We start from the raw sequence: 20,664 nt of genomic DNA on the forward strand, positions 1-20,664 counted from the left end.
TGCTGTAAACAATTTAATCATTCCTCAGGATAGAATCCGCAGAAATAATCAGTACTTGTGTGTGTGTGTGTGTGTGTGTGTGTGTGTGTGTGTGTGTGTGTGTGTGTCCGTCCATGGTGTTACGCAATCGATGAAGCAGCTGATGAAAATGTGTGCGGGTTGTCCACTCTAGCAATTAACACAGCATAAAATTTAAAAATAAACTATAATATTACTATTATGTGTATTGTGCGAAATCACTACATCGAGAGAAAAACTGCGTTTTTCGAGTTTTGGGTCTTGGTCGTTGTGATGGGTAAAATCATTATATACTTTACTATAACTATAATTCGAAATAAATATCGGTGATTAAATTTTCAAAAAAGTTACTATTAGTCGAAAAAAAAGTTTCAAAATTATATTTAACAACTGATTTTACCATCGCTTACGTTTTTATAATATTGTTTTAAGTACACCTCGACCAAATTATTTTTGTTATTTAATATTATTTTATAACTGTATTAATAATTCGCTGCCATCAATCGCTTCATTAAATAATAAAACACAATCTTATAATCTTGACTGTAATTGTGTGTTGCAGCCTCAAAACCTTGTACTGACTGCTGACTTCCCAAACTGTGATGTAAAACTATGTGACTTCGGCATATCCAGGTACCTCAGCGAAGGGGCCGACGTACGAGAAATACTTGGCACACCCGACTATGTAGCCCCCGAAGTGCTAAACTACGAACCGATCGACGTTCAAACCGACATGTGGTAAGGAATATATGCGATGACATTTATCACAATAGTGTAACGTTTAGAATCCACTATACGATATTATCTAAGCTTTATATCATAGTTCACTGATTATTCGCTATAATGTATTGTTTTTCGTCGCAGGTCCATTGGAGTCCTATTGTACGTACTGTTAACAGGGTGCTCGCCGTTTGGCGGCGACACCAAACAGGAAACGTTCTGCAACATATCACAATGCAAGCTCGATTTTCCTGAAGATCTATTTCAGGATATATCTGAGGATGCTATTGATCTCATGAAGAAGCTGATGGTGAAAAACCCCAGGTGAGTTGTCCGGGGTGCATATAATTTAAGTAATATAAAATATGAATCTGTGGTTGTGATCAGTTTAAATATTAATCAACGCGATACGCCTAGAAAGTAAATAAAAAGATAATAACATAGGTATATACCTAAGCAATAATATTGTCGATTTGAGAAGAAAAAAAATATTTTGGTCGTCTCTAAGGTATAACACGCCCATCATATTGTGTATTAACTCGCGGTGAACTCTTCCATAACACATAGTACGTATGTACATGTACGCATCCGTCTTTGTTTTGGATGATGTAGGTCCAACTAGTTACAATATTTGAAGTAGATAGATACACGTAATTACTAATTATTAGTATCCGTTCACGTATATTCGGTTATGTATATTATTTATTATACATAATATTATAGTTTACTCCAAGGGGTTATGTAACTATCGATAAGTGTGATGATTTGATTGAAAATATAATTTTTCGTTTTAAATACGATTTTGATTAGATGCCTGCTCTAGTGTTCTGTATAGATAATATTTCGTAAAGTAATATTATAGATAATTGACCAATTAAAAACGCGCCTAAATGGAATAAAATAATACGTTAGGGAACAGTGCAGTAGTCGATTAGTTCCGATAGGATTTTCTCTTAATACCGAGAATCGACTTGACATGACATACACGAGTTTTAACTTTTGTTTTTGTGAGAAACTGTCAAAATTGGCTTTGATGGTGACATCGTAATTTATTATTAAAAAATAAATATATATTTTCAAATCATTATTACTCTGTTTTACAAATTAAATCGTGGAAAATCGTTGAAATATTAAATTTAATATCCGTCGTCATCGATTCTGTTATGACGTATATTATGTATTTAATATGTGGATACCCCACAACTCTTGGTTTTAAAATTCTTCCTCTATTAATTTCTATATATAGTCCTTGAATAGAGTTGATCATATTTTATTTTACTTAAATTTGTGGGTCATCAGTTCAAAATTCGTCGATTTTTATTTTTCATTTTCAATTAATGTGCGTATAACAATGCTGATCCCTATCTTAATACTATCTAAACCGGTCAGAGTATGTCTGGACAGTAAAAGGGGAAACATTACGAAAAAACCGCAAAATTAATATTCAATTTGCATGATATGAAAAAATTAATTTGTATACCATAATAATGCAAATTTGACATTGTAAAACACAGTCTAATATAATATGATATTTGCAGGGATCGCCTCACTGCCAAGGACTGCTTGGAACACGGTTGGTTTCACAGAATGCTGACGATGACGTCGGTGACATGCACGACGCCCTCGAGAATATTCAGTGGACAGGACGGTGGCGGCAGCAGCAGCAGTAACGCCTCCGATTCGTCGATATGCGCAACAGTGACCAACGCTCTGTCTGACGTTGTGGACCGCGTCACTGCCACCTCCACTCCCGTGACGACTGCCGTCAAGCACCATCACCAACAACAACAACAACAACCACACCACCAACACCAACAACAACAGAAAAAGTTTGCCGCCCTGTCCAAAAGTTGCGACAACTCGCCCGTGCCGGCGATGAGCGCGTCTAGGCGCAAATCTTTCAAGGACAACATGGAGTCGCTGGTCAGGCGGTTGGACCGTGAACTGGCAGACAGCTGCGAACGGATGGTCAATGGATCCAATCCGTCGCCCCCACCTACAACTTCCACCAACGTCGCCGCTCCGTCGTGCCGGACTCTGAGCCGAGCCAACGGCACGCAGACTATGCCCGTCGGAGGACTGGCGCGTATCGATGGACGTGACATGGTGCCGTTTACGTTCCGCAGGGTGTACGTGGTGGACGAACCTTCGCCGCCGCCGTCACCGTCATCTCAGCTACTTCATCACACGGAATACCACCACCGGCCGCGAGCACCGTCCACGTCGTCGACTCCGAACAGCAGCAGCGCTGACACCTCGTCGGTAAGTGACTGCAGCAGTGACACCGTCAGCGAGTTCTCAATCGATTCGAGCAGCGACCGGTCCAGCATAATATCACTGGAAGACTCTCTGGACCATCCGTCTTCCTCGTCGTCATCGTCTTCCTCGTCTTCCTCTTCGTCGTCGTGGTGTCGACCGACATCCGCCGACCTGTTGCAGCAGACCCGGAGGCTGGGAAAGATGTCCGCGTCGTGCTTCAACGTCTGGGACACTTCCGGTGGCGATCGTAGGAAATGGCCCAAGGAGTGCAGCGGTGCCGTGGCCCGGGCCATGTCGCAGTTCGCAAACGGGTGCGGTGACTGCCGGCCGACCGCCCGACTTCGAGTGTTCGACGACAAATCCGGTGGCGGTGTCTTGAATGCGGCCGGACCACGGGACAACCGGTGCGTGGGCCTGGAACTGATGCGCGAGCGCAACGGCAACGTGGTGGTGATACGCGAAATCAAGGCCAACGGCGGCAGCGGCCGATACGCCCGGTGCAGCGAGCTCAAGTGCGAGACGGTCCAGTCGCGGATACGCAAACTCCAGGTGCATCGCGCCGGACCCGCCACCCGACCGGTGCTGGATAAGTCGTCGACATCGACGTCGTCGCCACTGTCGTCGTCCGACCTGTTCTGACGGCTCGCCGCCCGAACCTCCGCCGCATCTAGTCCGCAGCAACGACCTTATTGTTATTATTATTACTATCACACGGTTATTTTTCTTATTATTTTACTAATATTATTATTGTTATTGTCTAATTTGTGGCCGTCGTTGTCTTTCTCTTTCCCTTCTTCGACAGACTTTGGTGAGCTCCGAATTCGTTTAAATTCTCATCCCTTTTCGTGCTCGAAACTCGATAATTATACGCGTTTCAGTTTGCTCGTTAACTATTAAAATATTTTATGATATACTAATAACATGTTGAACGTAATACGTTTGTATGATTTCTATATGTGATTCTCTGTCTATTTCTCTTTAAACATTTTAGTAGTCTCTTCACAAGCACCGTCTCTATATAAACGTGTTTATGATTATTATTATTTTTTTTTTTAAATTATTCGAAAACAAATTATGATTTATGATTTATGATATTGTCAGCATTGTGTTTATAATATGAACTGATTTTTGAAAACTATCTGCACATGTATATGTTTTTTCTTATATATTTTTTTTAATTTAGTTAACTACTCTTTTTGATAATATATAATATATATATGTGTGTGTAATAATTTATAATTCCAAATGAATAATGATTATTATGTGAGGAAATGTGATAAATTGCTCAAAACATAAAACTCTAACGTTTGTTATTTGAAAAAAAAAATACATTGATTTATCTTGAACAAAGCAACCAATTTATTTATGCAGACGTTTTTGTTTTATTTTTTTTTTTTTTTGTATATGTACATTGAATCTAGCAAAATTCAAAATTAAATTTAGATAAAATATGTATTATACAAATAATACATAGACTTTGTTTTTTTTTTTTTGTATATTGTATAAATTTATAAGCCAATTTAAGTTAACTTTTATACGTTTTGTATTAAATATTAATTAAATACAAATTTGTTCTAATTAAAATTTGTGTAAAGCTAGTCAAAATAAGATTTTTTAAACAAATAATATATATTACATAATATGTTATATTTTTGTTTAAATTCATTGTTTTAAGTATTGTCATTTTATCGTGTAATGTATGATTATGATTATTATTTTCTCTTTTGAATTTAAAATTAAAGAAAATCATTAAACCGAAAACATTGTATATTTTTTTTGCTACAAGACTAAACTCCCTTAGAAATCCTTACAGTATTTTTCTTGTTTTGGTGTAGGGTTTGTTCCAAACAAAATTCATAAATTGATTTTATTACTATTATGATAACATTCATGGTATTCTTTGATTTTTGTTATGCTCACAAACAAAATTCTCAAAACTTATTTGTTTGTGAGCTTAAGTGATGTAATTAATGTTTGATTTTATGAGCTGAATGTGCTCTGGTGAGTATTTTGATTATGCTTATTAGAGATTGTAATATATTGAACATGTTTTTTATAACTAGTAAAATATAATTAATGTGTATAATAGTATACAATAATAATGCATTGGCATACATGTGGGAGGAATGATCGCCCAGTGGGTATTATAATATAAATTTTCATTATTAAGTTATATATAATGAAGAATTTTTATTTTCATAATATTTTTTTATTTTTAATTTACATTATAATTAATGATGGGTAATTAAAAACTTTAAAAATTATCCTTTTAAGTTATTAAGTTTGGATGATTGCTTCTATCTGGATATTTGGGTGTTTCAATTTTAGTGTGTGATCTCATCATTTTCATATGATTAAAGTTAAAATAATTTGCACAATTTTTTAAAACACATAATTTTCCATTTTAGTCAATTTATTTAATATTTGATTTTATTAATTATGCCTGTAAAGTGTAAGGTATACATTGAAAACATGATTGTGCTTGAGAATGGGTCAAAAACTCTTATGTAGATTAGGTAATATTATTTAATATGTTCATATTAATATACTTACTATTAATAAAGAAATGGCTACAATAATGAATGATGCACATTATAACAGATCCAAATAAATTAAAGATCAGAAATACAATTTTGTTTAGTAAATGTTTAAAAACTTTAATTTATTTTTGATAAAGTACAATAAATCAAATTAAATAATATTAAAATATCATAAATAATGTATTCGTTGCAGCTAAATATTTGTGATGTATTTACTTAAACATTTTTATTTATATACCTAACACTATACACATTTATTATTTTATTATTAGGGGTATAATGTGAGCTATAGAATTGCAAATATTAGACAGGGGATGAATACAACTTAAATACTGTTATAATATATTAAAAACTCTAAGTACGGTATTGAAGTAAATATGCCACTTGCCACAATTTTATTTATATTTCTGAACAATTGAAATTATTGTTCTGTAACGGAAATGTGTCTATATTGCCTATACCAGCGGTCGCCAACCTTTTAGACCTAGCGGACCACTAAGTCCATACTCCAAATTCTACGGACCACGTATAGCTTAAAATAGTTTTTTACATAAATACCGTTCCACTACTGATAAATTGTACACCAAATTAATATAAAAAAGTACACATGTAAAATAGTAAAAAAGGTTTTATTTTTATTTATGATACAGCAACATGACACAATTATACTTTTTCATATAGTGATTATTAATATTAATATTATTTATATATATTAAATAATATTGCAAGTTAAGTTCAAATTTTTCCGCGGACCACCTAAATTTTCACCGCGGACCACCAGTGGTCCACGGACCACCGGTTGGCGACCGCTGGCCTATACAATGCCCCGAGTCATGATAAATTTGTCAATTCGATATCATTCATATCAAATACGATATCGTGGACGTCGTTCCATTGGACGGTAACTATTATTTTTTTGTTTCAGACACATAGATATAGCATAGCGGTAACTGGCGTACCGATCGGTAAAATACGTACGGGTGGCTTTAGGAGGAAGTCCTTCAAGAAATGTCACGAATCCAAAAAACAGATCACTATTATAACAAATTAAAAAAATATGATAATCCTTTTAAACAATGATATAATTGTAAAATTAACTTGCTTTATAATATAATATATATTTACTTTTTAAAAATAGTGATTAATGACTGACACACGCTTACAATATAATATAGATTATAAAAAAAAGGTCCTTAAGGTTTTTTTATCTTTTACTTGTGTTCGTCGACGTTGGAGATATTGTCATAATTGTGGAACAGTTAGGTTAAGTTATTGTTGTAGACTTGTAGATGGACTAAATCATTCAACATTTATTGAAAATGGGCAATAACAAATAACAATTCATATGATATATCCGTTTTAGAAAAACTTACAATGTTCTGGCCTAAAAATCGGTCGTTCCGACTGTCTTTCGATTACACTTCAAAAAGCATTATGTTGACTATTAGGAGATCTCGCTTTTATGACTTTCAAGAAATTTGGACTACAGATTATTGTGGTTGTAAACACATAGATAGTAGAAGGCACCTATTAGCAGTGGTATAATAGATCTAGACTATCTAGAGATAATTTTTGTGGGCGCGTGCATATTACTCATATATCCACTCCTCCTCCAAATTTGTAAAACTAAACTCCAGCCGGATTATATTATCTTGGGCATTAGAAGTTCTAGTTACACCACTGTTGTGACTGTTATGAGATAAGATTCTGATATTATAAAATAATTTTTTTCAAAGTTTTGTATCATATTAAACTGAATATTATTTTTAATTTTTTATACATAACGAACTGCGTTTGTTTTTCTATCAGCAAGATAATGTCTATGCACATTTGACTAGTATGACCATGTTTTTGTTCAATTACTTTACCTAGATTTTTTTTATTTTATGTAATTAATTTATAAAAATATAATTATGGAATATGATCAGTTCTTTAATTTAAAAAAAAATATACCATACACAAATGTTATCCCTGGTATAATGTTAATGTTACACAATATTATCTCTTCAGCGTTGACTGTTGAGTACTTAAGTTATGTCCTTACTTAAACTTAAAAACCACTAATATGTAACCAAATTTAGTGAAATAAAATAATATTTTATATTCAAAATATATGTTTTATATACAAGCCGTGAGGCATAAATATTTTAGGTATTAGTAAATAAAATATTGTAATAAAAATTAAATTGTTATTTTGAGCAGAATCACTAAAACTAAACTATAAAGTATAAAGGGCATACCTACTAAATAATACACCACCTGTTGCTGTATACAATACATCTACACGGCATAATACGCTGCAACTTAATTACAATATTAATAGTATTAATATCACAAGAAATATTTATTTAGGGCTTATTATAAACTAAGATTTTGAAGGTCAAATGCATTTGTAAATGTACTGACATAACCCAAATCAATTTTAGACAGTCTTCTAGCCATTACACACATCATATTTTCCGAAGAGATAAAAACGGTTATGCCAATTTCAATTCATCTGATGATTGAGTTGCCTATATTCATTTCCGTTTAAGGCCACTATATTAACAGTGGTGCTAAATAGATGAATATAAAATAATTTATCTTACTCAATCACACATTCTCTATGATGACCAGTGGTTAAAGCTTAATGTATAATCTAACAATGGATTTTTATGCTTTTGTACTAATTATAAATTTATAATAAATACAAATTTAATAGATTTAAACAAATATTTAAAATTATGAATTTTAATACTTATGTATAAAATATTATTATGAATAATACATTAAATGTATCAAAAGATTTTTCACATCAAGAGCGCCTTTAAAGTGAAAAGATGCGTGCACTATTGTTATAAAATTATTATGCTGTATGTACTTCATATTATAAGGAGTGCTTATATGGTGTATAGATATAGCAGTATAAGGAAAAACAAATATTGATAAGTAAAATATTATATAATAGATATGATGCAAATGCCCAATAATATTATGGTAATAATACAAACGCAATTTGAAAATTTTTTCATCTTTGGGATGATTAGGTCAAAAAACGGATAACATAAAAATGTTAAGTATGATGCTTATATATTTCTGAATTTGATTACACATTTCACAACGGATATTTTGATTTATGAAAAAAATGTCATCAAATACAGTGAATAATAATTAAGTCCAATTTGCTGGTACACAATGTAGAGTCATAATAGTATAAAATATAAAAAATTCAAATACAAATGTATTGCATACTAGGTATGTACTATTAAATTAACGATCGGCAAATGTAATATAGAACTATATTATTTTAATAGTGTACACTGTACAGTCAGTGATAAATTGCTAAAGTGAAAAATCATAATCATCTGGGATATATATATTATTAACTTTTTTCAAGAATTATAAGAAGGTAAATGACAGCAATGAAAAAAACTTTAAAATTAAGTAACAATATGTTCTAGCATAGTTCGTAATAATCATTTTATCTAACCCTTATTATTATCCAATTATTTTTATGGCCGTTGATTCAAATTCAAATAAAAAAATTTGTTTTTTCGTTAAGTACCTGATATTATTTAATATACCAATTTGTTTTTGTTTTTTAACACACAACTTTTGTACATTGACTTTGATTTGTATACAAATCAAAAAATTATCCGAACAAAAAAATCTTTACAATGTAAATAATAATTATGTTTAGGTAATAGCCAATAGGTATTTATTAGTAGCTAATGGTACTATAGTATAATATCATATATTAATCCATGGAATAAATTCAAAATACTTTAGTAAATACCTACTATAATTATCAAAATTTGAAAAAATGTTTGTTCGTCTGTCATGAAATATATTAGAATCCTATTATAAGCAGTTAATAAGTTATCGAAGCCAAATTTTGTTTTAAAGGATAAGTGTAAAAACTAAAATAAACATAAATTAAAGCCCTTTCATTAAAAGTGACACTGGGATGCCAGTTTTACCAGTTACGCCACTGTCCACGACCACTCATTCAATTTGCACAACAAGATAATACAATTTACGTATATTATAATATAGGAAAACAAATTATTAACATTACACATTAGATATATTATGGCTATAAGCTATTTAAAGTATTTATAATGGAATTAAAGAATTTACAAGTTATAATAAAACCCACCTGTCTATCCTCTGCAATGGAATAGGTAATATTATAAACAAGGGACAACGAAACCAACAATAATATGTTTATTTTTTTACCTTAGCGCTTGTCCTTTGGTGCACTCTTTGAAGTTCCCACATCTAGTATCTCGGAAACAATTTTTTTAAATCTCTTATTACTATTTTATTACCTCAGTAAATCATTTTTATTTATGGTTGCGGTTTTAGGTCGTGGGTGCGACACTTATTTTTATTTATTTAATAACATATTTTGTTGATATATTATGATATTTACGGGACGTTCGTGAACAACATATTTAACTTTGGTTCATTTGGTGAACAGGCGTTTAAAATGGCTACAGTATAAAATGCGATGATCTTACAATTCTGAAAAGCGTGTACCTACTCCATATTGCGCCAACGTTGGATTTTATGACATTTTTCCCTGCATCGTTCTAAAGTGCTAACATTGTACACTGTACAGTATATTACTATATTATTATTATTAAATTAAATCCAAGTATTATAATTTATATTGTGACGACAATAATAAATACGTTGATAATATCCTTGTATGTGGGACATGTGGGTAAGCACATTTTTGGGTGGGTCAACATTTTAGGGCTACGCACGAATGCAAGAGATTTATTTTATCAAGATAACGTAAAGCTATTTATGCATGGTATAATATTTCTCTCTGGTTCTTTGTTTGAGAAAAATAAAAATTTAAGTAATAAGGTATAATTATATAAGCCGACTCGACGACTTGAGATGTAAAATATATTGTCCCTAGCTATATGAGAGAGAATTCGATAACATATCTGAGAATTCAGTGATTTTGAGTTGTACACCAACAAAAACTAAGTGTAACTAATTACTTATTTGTTTACAAAAGTGATGCCGACATAGTTCAAAATCAGATGATAAAAAATATTAATCATATTATACCTACCTAGTTAAAATGGTTTTAGACTTTAAGTAATGTTCTAATAGCACAACAATTCTAGGTGACTTAAAAAAAAAACAATCAACTCATTGAATTTCATGGAACTAATCTTTGCACAATGTCAGATCTCATGCATAATAATTTACTTATAAATTCGTAGTGATGTACTCATGTCTTATACAGGTAATTTTGCGGAACAGGCAACGTCGAATCGTTATTATATGCGTATATAAAAATATTTTCATATCTTGCTATAAAATATAATTTATGCATTATGCACACGACAAACGTCAACGACGCAACGCTAATTAATAGGAATAATAATAATAATAATAATATGCCGCGTGGACAATGATACTACTGCAAATAAAAAATAATGATAAAAACTTTGATTTTATAATTTTAAATATTATTTACAATCGCTTGAGGAGCACACGTGTTATGACAAACTCGATTTAAGAGGATGATTCGACAATTAAAGTATAATTGAGCTGTGATAGTCGTTAACTGAAAGCTAATAAAAAAATAGAGTATAATTACTATTATGTTATTATTTTTTTACCATACGCCTATCAATACGCAATTAGTTGATCTTGTTATTCGATATACAAGGGCATACTTCAAAATCAGAGATACCTGTAGTTTCTTTAGCTTTAAATAGTGTGTGTATACATAAGTACCGGTCGATCCATCTAACGTAAATAACATTTTAGGATATTTAGTTTATGAATTATAAGTATTTTAAGTTTAAATGAATAAAGTATAGTGAACCAACATTTGTCGGGGTAATCACGTACCACTACACTCCGTTCAACTAAACTTAAAATAGGTTCTCATAAACTCATAAAATACTCTTCCTAAATTCGATTTTTTTGTATCGAAATACTTAGAAAAATATTTTGATTTGTAAAATGGAACAAAATTTGAAAATATATAATAAAAGTGGTTTTTTAACGACCAAAAACCATGTAAAAACAATTTTTCAAAAATATATATACTTTTTAAAATATTGAATGTTCATAATATTTTATGGTAAGGGAATCAACCGTTATAGGTATTATAGGTATAGTTCAACATGGTAAATGGTCATACGTAATTTAGGCAGAAAATAATTCACCAGTTAACCAAATATAAAACATAAAATATATCAGCAAACTGATGACATAACATGTAAGATACAGAAAGACTGGTAAACGACCTGTGGTGGTGATGTGGATTATAATATTCAAATACTGAAGAATGTTCACGAGGTAGAATGAATATTATTCACGCATCACGCTTCAAAATTGTTTTTAATTAATTGATCAGCAATCACCATTGTCATTATACGTCATATGGCTACGAAAATTTGATTGTATTTGCATTTTTCTCAACAATTATACAGATATTAAAATCGAGGCACAAAGCATATTAGCAAGAGCCTGAGATCCGTAGTTCATAACAACTTTGACGACATCGCACATAGTATTATTATGAAGATGTCGAAATAAGCTAAGTGCATATATGTACGTAATTGGCAAAAATAATAATATTTTTTATACAATGTAAGGTACATGCGTTGTTGTTTGATCAAAATGGGAATAAGAAAAAGTAGGTAATATAAAAACACAGACTCTCACACACACACGTCACGTCAGCACGTGTATAAAAGTATAGGTAATAGGTATGTCCATGAATTAAGCATGTTATTCATAATTACCATTCATGTACCTACCCACAATACTCATGTCAACAATTAGCAAAAGAATTTACTAACTGTTTACAATTGTTGTTAAATTTATATAATATTAGGTACACCAAATTTATTATAAACTTGTAAATAATAATGGTGAATCTATAGATTTAAAAAATTAGGAAATCGATTATTAAAGAATTGTATACACAATAATTATATAATATAAGATGAGTCAACGTTTGATATTGGACTTCATTTTTCAGTATTTTTGAATACTATTCTTACTTATTCTGAATATTAAAAATATTAATATGAAATTTAGCAAGTATTCACTGGAACCTAAAATTAAATATAGTAAATTACTTAAAGTAAATTCAGCACTCGTTGGCTTTATATTTTATAGGATGAAGATAGAAGTGTCCTCTTTCTCTCTAAAAGTAATAAATTCAGTATAGGTACTCCTCAAATTGTGTCTATGATAGCTTTAAAATCAAAATTCTACCAATAAATTTTGATAAACTGATAAATGATAATGGGCAATAATTTTTAAGTAAATTATTTTATTGTGAAACATTTTGATTTGCTAGACAATTATTAGAGGGTTAAACTGTTAAAGTACGTTATATTAAATACTATAATGTTAATTAGTTTAATTAGAATATGAAAAACATAGACGCGTTTGGTCACAACGTTTTGAAAGCATGTGGCGTACGCCTGCAATAAAATACGATTTTTACATGTTATTGAAGGTTAAAAAGTCATAATTTTTTTACACCTGTTTCGTTTATTATTTTGTTCTGTTTGTTTTCTTGCAGATGTCAGTATAGACGCAAACGCAATATTCTTGAAAAAATGTGTATATATAGGATTGGCCTAAAATTCTTTTACAGTTGTTGGCCTCGAGAGCATATTTTTAGAATAGAATGGTCATTGACCATTTTATCAATTATAATATTTTCGACATCCATACTTTATTTTATTATTAATATGACCTGTGTGATGAATGATCTAAAATATTAATCTAACCGACAAAATATGGTTTTATTACAAGTATCAAACCATATAGGTACCTAATGGCTAATACCTATGCAATAAACTGATAACAAGATTTCTTAAGATTTCTCAAAAGTATTAAAAACATACACAATACTGCAACATAATTATTATTTATACTATTAAATTCAATACTAACATATTCTTCATATTTTGAAATGCTGAAAGCAATTAAATAATACCAATAGAAACCGAAGAACAAAAGTAATTTTAATTATAAAAGTATAAAACACAAGTTGATTCAGAAACAAAAGGTGAAAAAGATCTTCCCAAAGCGTAAAAAAGAAGCAATGAATATGGCCATATGGGTGAAAGTGTATAGTGTATGTATATAAAGTAGCACCTGACAAAAATTTCAGAGTTGTTATTGGAGGTTGAAAAATATAAAAATATATTTATTTTTCCATAGATTTTTCCAGGTTAATGTGACCCAGGTCAATTTTACCCAGGGTTAATTTTGGGGGATTGATTTACATTTTCCAAATTTGAAACAAAGTGTCTAACATTGGCACAATGGCACTTGGCAACATTTTTATTTATGTACTTTGTCATTTTATTTGATATATTTGAGTAATGGTTTATGCCTTTTATGGTTTGAGTTTTGAAATACCCAACAGTGTTCAGCACCCAAAACAACATGTTCTTATATTTGACTAAATTGTTGTGCTTCTTAAAATGCATTCGACTGAATGCGCTTTTGTTCCTCTACATATATTTTTATATTTTAAGGAAAATCATTAATTTTTAATTTATTATTAATAAATGGTAGATAATAATATTTAATTTAAGTTTTAACACCGCAATAACAAATATTAAAATCAAATATATTTAGTACGTAATATCGAGTACATATATATTATGGTGTGTATTAAGTAATCTTAGATTTCCATATTCCCACCTATACATTCATAATAATATGGTCATAAGTAATTTTATTACAATAATTTTTACCTATTACCAACTCAACAAATATTAAACTATGCTTATGACGATGTTTAATGGACTTTTTTTTTATTTCAGAACAGCTCGGAAAACGTTTAAATTTTCAGGTACTCAATTTAAATATATACTTTTACGTTTTAGTAACTTTCAGGTATAGCTTCAAGTAAACCGTAGACGTAATGTATAGTGCCTGCTGGGAACTCCGAGATTCCACGTAGTCCCATCCGGGGTTCTCGTCGTGAAGTATCCCAGAACGATGGTCATGGATTTACCCGCCTTGGAGGCATCTTCATCTTTGGGCAATCCATACAAGAGGTGACCTCGTCATGCACACTATAAGTCTGAACTCCACTGCCTCCGATTTCCCAGATCAGTACTTTTGGATTGGCATCCTCCATGGTGTGACTTGAAACATACATAACCATATAATATAATATATTCTAACACGCAAATCCGGAAGTTTCCAGAAATCCAGCCAGTCGGTCACATAACTAATACCTACCATCAATACCACGATTTAACGTGGTGGTAACCTACGGTTGGAGCTTTAATATATTCCAGAATACCAAAGTTCACTTTCGAATATCCAGCAGCGAGTAATTGCTTTTAGAATAATTGTGGTAACAGGGAGTGCAGAACATACCGTGCTTTTGGTACTGCAGATTATATGGTATTATATTGTTTCCATAGTCAGGCAGAAATAACGCTGTTAGTCGGATGCGCTTCCGAATCTGAACTCTCCATGGACGATGTTATATAATATATTGTATTGCTTTATTTGTTTGATTAGTTCGGTCGCACGATAGGTGGTCGTTTCTCAAACAGCATATTTTCATGTAAAATTTATCGGGAGTTCTATTTTTTTTTTTTTAACTCATCTTCTGTTTTTGAAACAATCCTTTATTTATTTAATAATTTTTTAATTTTTGGTAATTTTGAGGAAAGTAATTGAAGTTTCAATATTTCTGAGTTCATCGTACTATATTCATGGTATGTTACAGATATCTTAATATTTTTTATCAACATTTGATAAGCTGTAACTTGTTTTACTTTTATTTAATATCAAATGTAATGATATGAGTTCACAGTGAAGAAATTACAAAATAAAATATATTTTGAATACCATACGCATAAGTTAATAATTATTGAGTAATTGAAATATTTCATACCTAAAATAGTAATTAATTACTTCACAATTATTATAATAATTACAATGCGTTATTCGTAAGAAACCGTATATATATATTATATATATACATTTTTATACATTAAAAAAAAAAAACGTTAGCAATGAAATTTATAAATAGTGTTTTCCCGGTTGACGCATTTTCCGCGAATGCTGTAAATATTATATACTCTTATATTACCTAAACTATACCCACAACTAAGCATCAATTATTATTTTCAATCCTAATTAGTATACTTATTTAGTTATCATGCTAAAAATCACATTATTAAACTATTAATCATACATCGTTCCTTTAACGGAAACATTTTGTTAATAATCATGCGATGATTATTATTATAATATTGAACAAGATAACTTTCGAACAAAAAAGTTTTATTTTATAATACCATAAATGTATAGCGAACGATTAATGTAGATTAATTAAGCAACTAATCAAAAATCCAATATATTAAAATATAATATAAAATATCTAAAATAAACAGGTTTTTTGTAAATGATCACAAACTATTTGAAAATAATTGAATAAATACTAACAATAATGCATTACATTATATATTCTTAAGTTAATTTAAACATAAAATTGAATAAAGAAACTTTATGGTGATAAATTTATTTGAAAAATTGAATGACCGTGTTTCTTTCACTGCTAGATATTGTGAAGAGTGGGTGTAGGTACCCAATCAATGCGCTTTAAAACTATAGTTATGGCTGCATCCGAATTGCATGCTAAAAAAAAAAAAAAATGTCGGAATTGCATACCGTCTCCTGTAGGGGTCTGTCCGAATTGCATGCCATCTCTTAGAGGGCTTTGTCCGGATTGCATGCCGTACACCACACGTTTATTTACTATGCACTTAAACAACTTAAACTTTTTTTGGACTTTCCAAATTTTTTTAAAAAAATGCTATTAAACTATTTTATTATTTAAAAAAAGATGTTTCTATATTGACATATTTTATTATTATGAATTATTATCATATATTATTTTGTTTATTTAAATTGTAATATTATGTGCCCGAAATGTCAAAAAAAACCACCAAATTTAAAAATAATATTATTTAAAATACACTCACCTGATTACCCTAAACTACAATAGTTTTATTTAACTAATGGCCTTTGTTGTCGATGAAAAAAAAAATAGTTTTATTTTATGATTCTTATACATAGTGTTACCTTCTACAATATTTATATGTTTTATTGTAATGTAACAAAATCCCGATCCTCCAGTTGGAAAGTAAGTTATTTATTCGGATATACCCCTCTAAGAGATGGCACGCAATTCAGATATACCCCTCTAAGAGATGGCATGCAATTCAGACAGACCCCTTCAAGAGACGGCATGCAATTCGGACAGACCCGATTTATATTTATTTTTTTGGCATGCAATTGCACCGATAGTTATTACTATTTAGTTCAGAACCATTTATATCAAAACAGAATATAGTTTATAACTTTATAAGGAATAAATAAATAATAATTATGATTATTACTATTAAGGAAGAATGTAGACTGCCGTTAAATCTTTTATAATTATATTACGTACGCTGAAAAATATTAAGCAGCGTAGTTTACTATACATTATTAGGTAATTATCGTTTTACTTACCAATAGTATGTAATATTGTATGTTCGCAGTTCGTTTTTTCACGGTAAAATGTTTTGTTCAAGGCGGAATATCTCGTTCGGAGGACACTGATTTGCTGTATCACACATTACGGAGATTACACTCTCATTGTTCATTTAATATTCTTTACGATTAAACATCAAAAGACAAAAGTTTTAACTTAGAGTGTACCTATAGAATGCTTTTAATAGAGGATAATATACTGAGGTACTAAAACAACGAATTGTGAGTAGATATATGAAATGTATGCAACTTGATTTTCAATATAGCCACTATAGCCAGTATCATTCACACATGGTATTTATTCGGAAAAAATATTACATAGTATATAATATTTTAATAAGTACTTACCTACAATGTTTTAATATTTATAATAAAGTGCTCACTGTTTTGGTTATCTTGGTAAAAACTGCATCTGTTGAGATCCAACCCATATTTTTAAACTGTTTTCGGTGTGATTATAATATTAACATTTTGTGAATCTAATATATTCCTAAAAGCCGTATTTCCCTGCTTCACTTTATGAAAATAGAAATTGATTGAATACTATACCCTTCATATTTCCCTATTGTGCCATTTATCGTAGTATTTAAAAGGAAAAAAATGTACTCTATTATAATATAATTATATATTATAAATATAAAGATATATTATCTGGGCATATTAATTATTATTTTAAGTAAAATAATAATTAAGTGGGTACAGCTCTGCTATAAATTTGGTGCCGCGTGTGTCACTGTGATATAGTGTAATAATATATGGTGTTCAACTTGAATTCAACGATGTAGATAGTTAATATCATTTTACTCAACAGTATAGGCTGGATAAAGTTAAAGTAAAGTAATGAAGTATGTAGGTGAATTAAGTCTGTTTGGAATAGCATCATATTATTTGTACCTATTAAGTAGCGTAGGTATGTGTACAATGAACTGAGCTGACTATACTGTTGACTCTTTCAGTACTGGCGTGTCCTTAACCCTCTCGATACATTAGCGTTGTAACCAATAAGGTTTGTACTGACGTCGACACAAATAGAATTCAATAATAGGTATATATAGTAAATATGTCTAACCTTTGATTTATAATACGGAATCATAAGCGAAACAGGGCTTAGCTCCTCCATCTCAAAAAAATATATCATATAGCCTCCTCAAAATAAATTGATCTTTCAACTCATATAATATCAATTCAAAATAAATAAATGAAAACAGTATTTAGTAAATTTGATCAGTAAAATGTTGTGCCTAACATGCAACTCCTTTTCCAATGATATCATCTCGCAATAGGCATAAATTCATAAGATAAAAGATATTTTACTTGTTTATAAAAAAAAAATGTTTTGTAAAGTGTATTATTATTTTATGTTAGCACATCTGAATTAAAATCTTTTAAGACAAAATAAAAATACTCAATGAGTATTGTCCACGAACAAAATATCGAGTTACTATTTGGAAAATGTATGGAAGGGAGATAAAATTGTTTGGCTAATTTACGCCCCTACATCGAAACGTCTACAATTGGACAGTTGTAGGTATAGCGGTACCCAATATTATTAACAATCGGAAATCGAGTATAAATTGCATTTTTTATTACATCGTCCAAAGTTCCGAGAGTCATAGCTCAGACATATTACGTGCCTATACATGGCTATATAATATACTCTTAGAATTGTCGTAAATATATTATATGACATTATAATACATTATTATATTAAAATGAACATTTTAGGTAAAGTTTTATTGCAGACGTACGCCTAGCTAACATGTAGTACGAAAATATGCTATTTGAAATCACTTGTACACACGACGAACAATTTGATAATAATATAATAACATAATAATCCACTTACTGACAATAAGTTAAAAACTCTTATAACGAGAATTACGATCTGAATGCTCGCGATTTATATACACTTTAAGTATAATATAAATTAATTAAATTTAATATGTATTCACTTGAAATTATACGCGAAGGCGGCAATATGAGACGGTGCAATTTATATTATGTATACATAGGTATATCTACTATAATATAACCGCAGAAGCAACTTAAGGTACAATATCATATAATATACGATATAATATTATTATGACGACGTGCACAATTTTAAAAACCTTGGTTTGCACGTGGCGTGCATTAAAGTCACCTGCGATGCAGTAACCGATGTACAATTTATGCAGCAGACTCGCACGTTCCACCCTATCGGCAATATATATTCATCGCTGAGCGCGGTCGCGTTCTCCGACTGCGGTCGTCGTCGTGAGACCACGTGGGAAGTTCGTTATACATGGCATAATAATAATAATAATGGTAATATAGGTACGCATATATTCGCTGACTTAAATATTATGTTTAAACGACGGCCGAGATACAACTATATAGTTTTCGCGGACTATTGTGGCTATATGAACAGTGACGACGCGTGATGTATGTATAATATTATTGTAATATAGGTACGCTATCGTGCTAGCTTCCTACACGGGCCAAGCCCCCGGAGCACAACGTGTGTGTGTGTGTGTGTGTGTGTGTGTGTGTGTGTGTGTGTGTGTGTGTGTGTGTCGTGTGGTGCGCGATGAGGAGCGGAGTTTGTGGCCCTGGGCTAAATTTGGTACACTATATAGAGATGTATGAAAAAAATGTTTTTTTCTACGAAAGCGAGTAAAATTTTTTTTTGTAAATATTCATGGGGAACACACGCACGTATATTATTTGTGAGGATAAACGGTCGCACTCGCTGCGTATATCTAAAGTCAGCAAACACTATCTATATATATATTATATTATATTATATTATGTACCTACCATAATATATATGCGTGCAGTTGTGTGATACATCAGACGTCATAAATCGTGTCTGCACGGCGATTAATAAAAAAAAAATTGTGTATACACATACACTTGTCCCACGCCCATATTCGTCGCGAGATTATCTAATTATATCCAAGAGCCATTTGTGCGCGCGAGAGACATAGGAGCCGAGAGCGCATTTAGAGGGACGCGAATCGTATGTTTAAGTGTACGTACGTACAGGTATATGTATATAATTTAGTACATGAATTATTCGAGTGATGGCTGCGGGCGGAAAGCTAAAAAAATTGGCGTTTTTACGCGGAGGACTTGAGTCGTATAAAAGGACATGACGTTAAGATAAAATTGAATAAAATGTACAAGAAAAAACGATGTAAATATCCGTTTCTCTCTCTCTCTCCCTCAAACCTATTATAAAAACATAATAATATATTATATCGGCTCTAATATGTTTATTGTATATATTAATACCAATGTATATATAATGTATACCTATTATACATATATTATACATATATTTATGTACGCGAATATTTTATTTAATAATATCGGCTAACTCAAAACTCTACCTGTTTATCCCCCACGCTTATCAATATTTTTTTTTACTAATTTAATAATATACCTTCTTGAAATATAATTTCAGGAAATTGTAGCACTGTTCGTTAATTCTTATTAATTAACTTAGTATTAAGTATAAGGTGTTTAGATGTTTAGAATAATAATAAAGATGTATAAAATATGTATAATACACGAACTCATCTCCTAGTGTCAC

The 20,664-nt window shown here is 30.8% G+C and overlaps 1 protein-coding gene across 1 annotated transcript in view; it reads left to right on the forward strand.

The window, feature by feature from the left end:
* Positions 1-3,815, forward strand: part of LOC111033081 (death-associated protein kinase related-like) — a 53,314-nt gene extending 49,499 nt beyond the window's left edge. Inside the window, exons 4-6 of the mRNA XM_022313671.1 lie at positions 581-756; positions 883-1,062; positions 2,277-3,815. Of these exons, the coding sequence (XP_022169363.1) occupies positions 581-756; positions 883-1,062; positions 2,277-3,636 (1,716 nt within the window). The 3' untranslated portion in view covers positions 3,637-3,815. The remainder of the gene's footprint in view (positions 1-580; positions 757-882; positions 1,063-2,276) is intronic.
* The last annotated feature ends 16,849 nt before the right edge of the window (positions 3,816-20,664 follow it).

The sequence above is a fragment of the Myzus persicae genome, unplaced genomic scaffold (genome assembly GCF_001856785.1).
Source record: "Myzus persicae strain clone G006 unplaced genomic scaffold, MPER_G0061.0, whole genome shotgun sequence".
Taxonomy (NCBI): Eukaryota; Metazoa; Arthropoda; class Insecta; order Hemiptera; family Aphididae; genus Myzus; species Myzus persicae.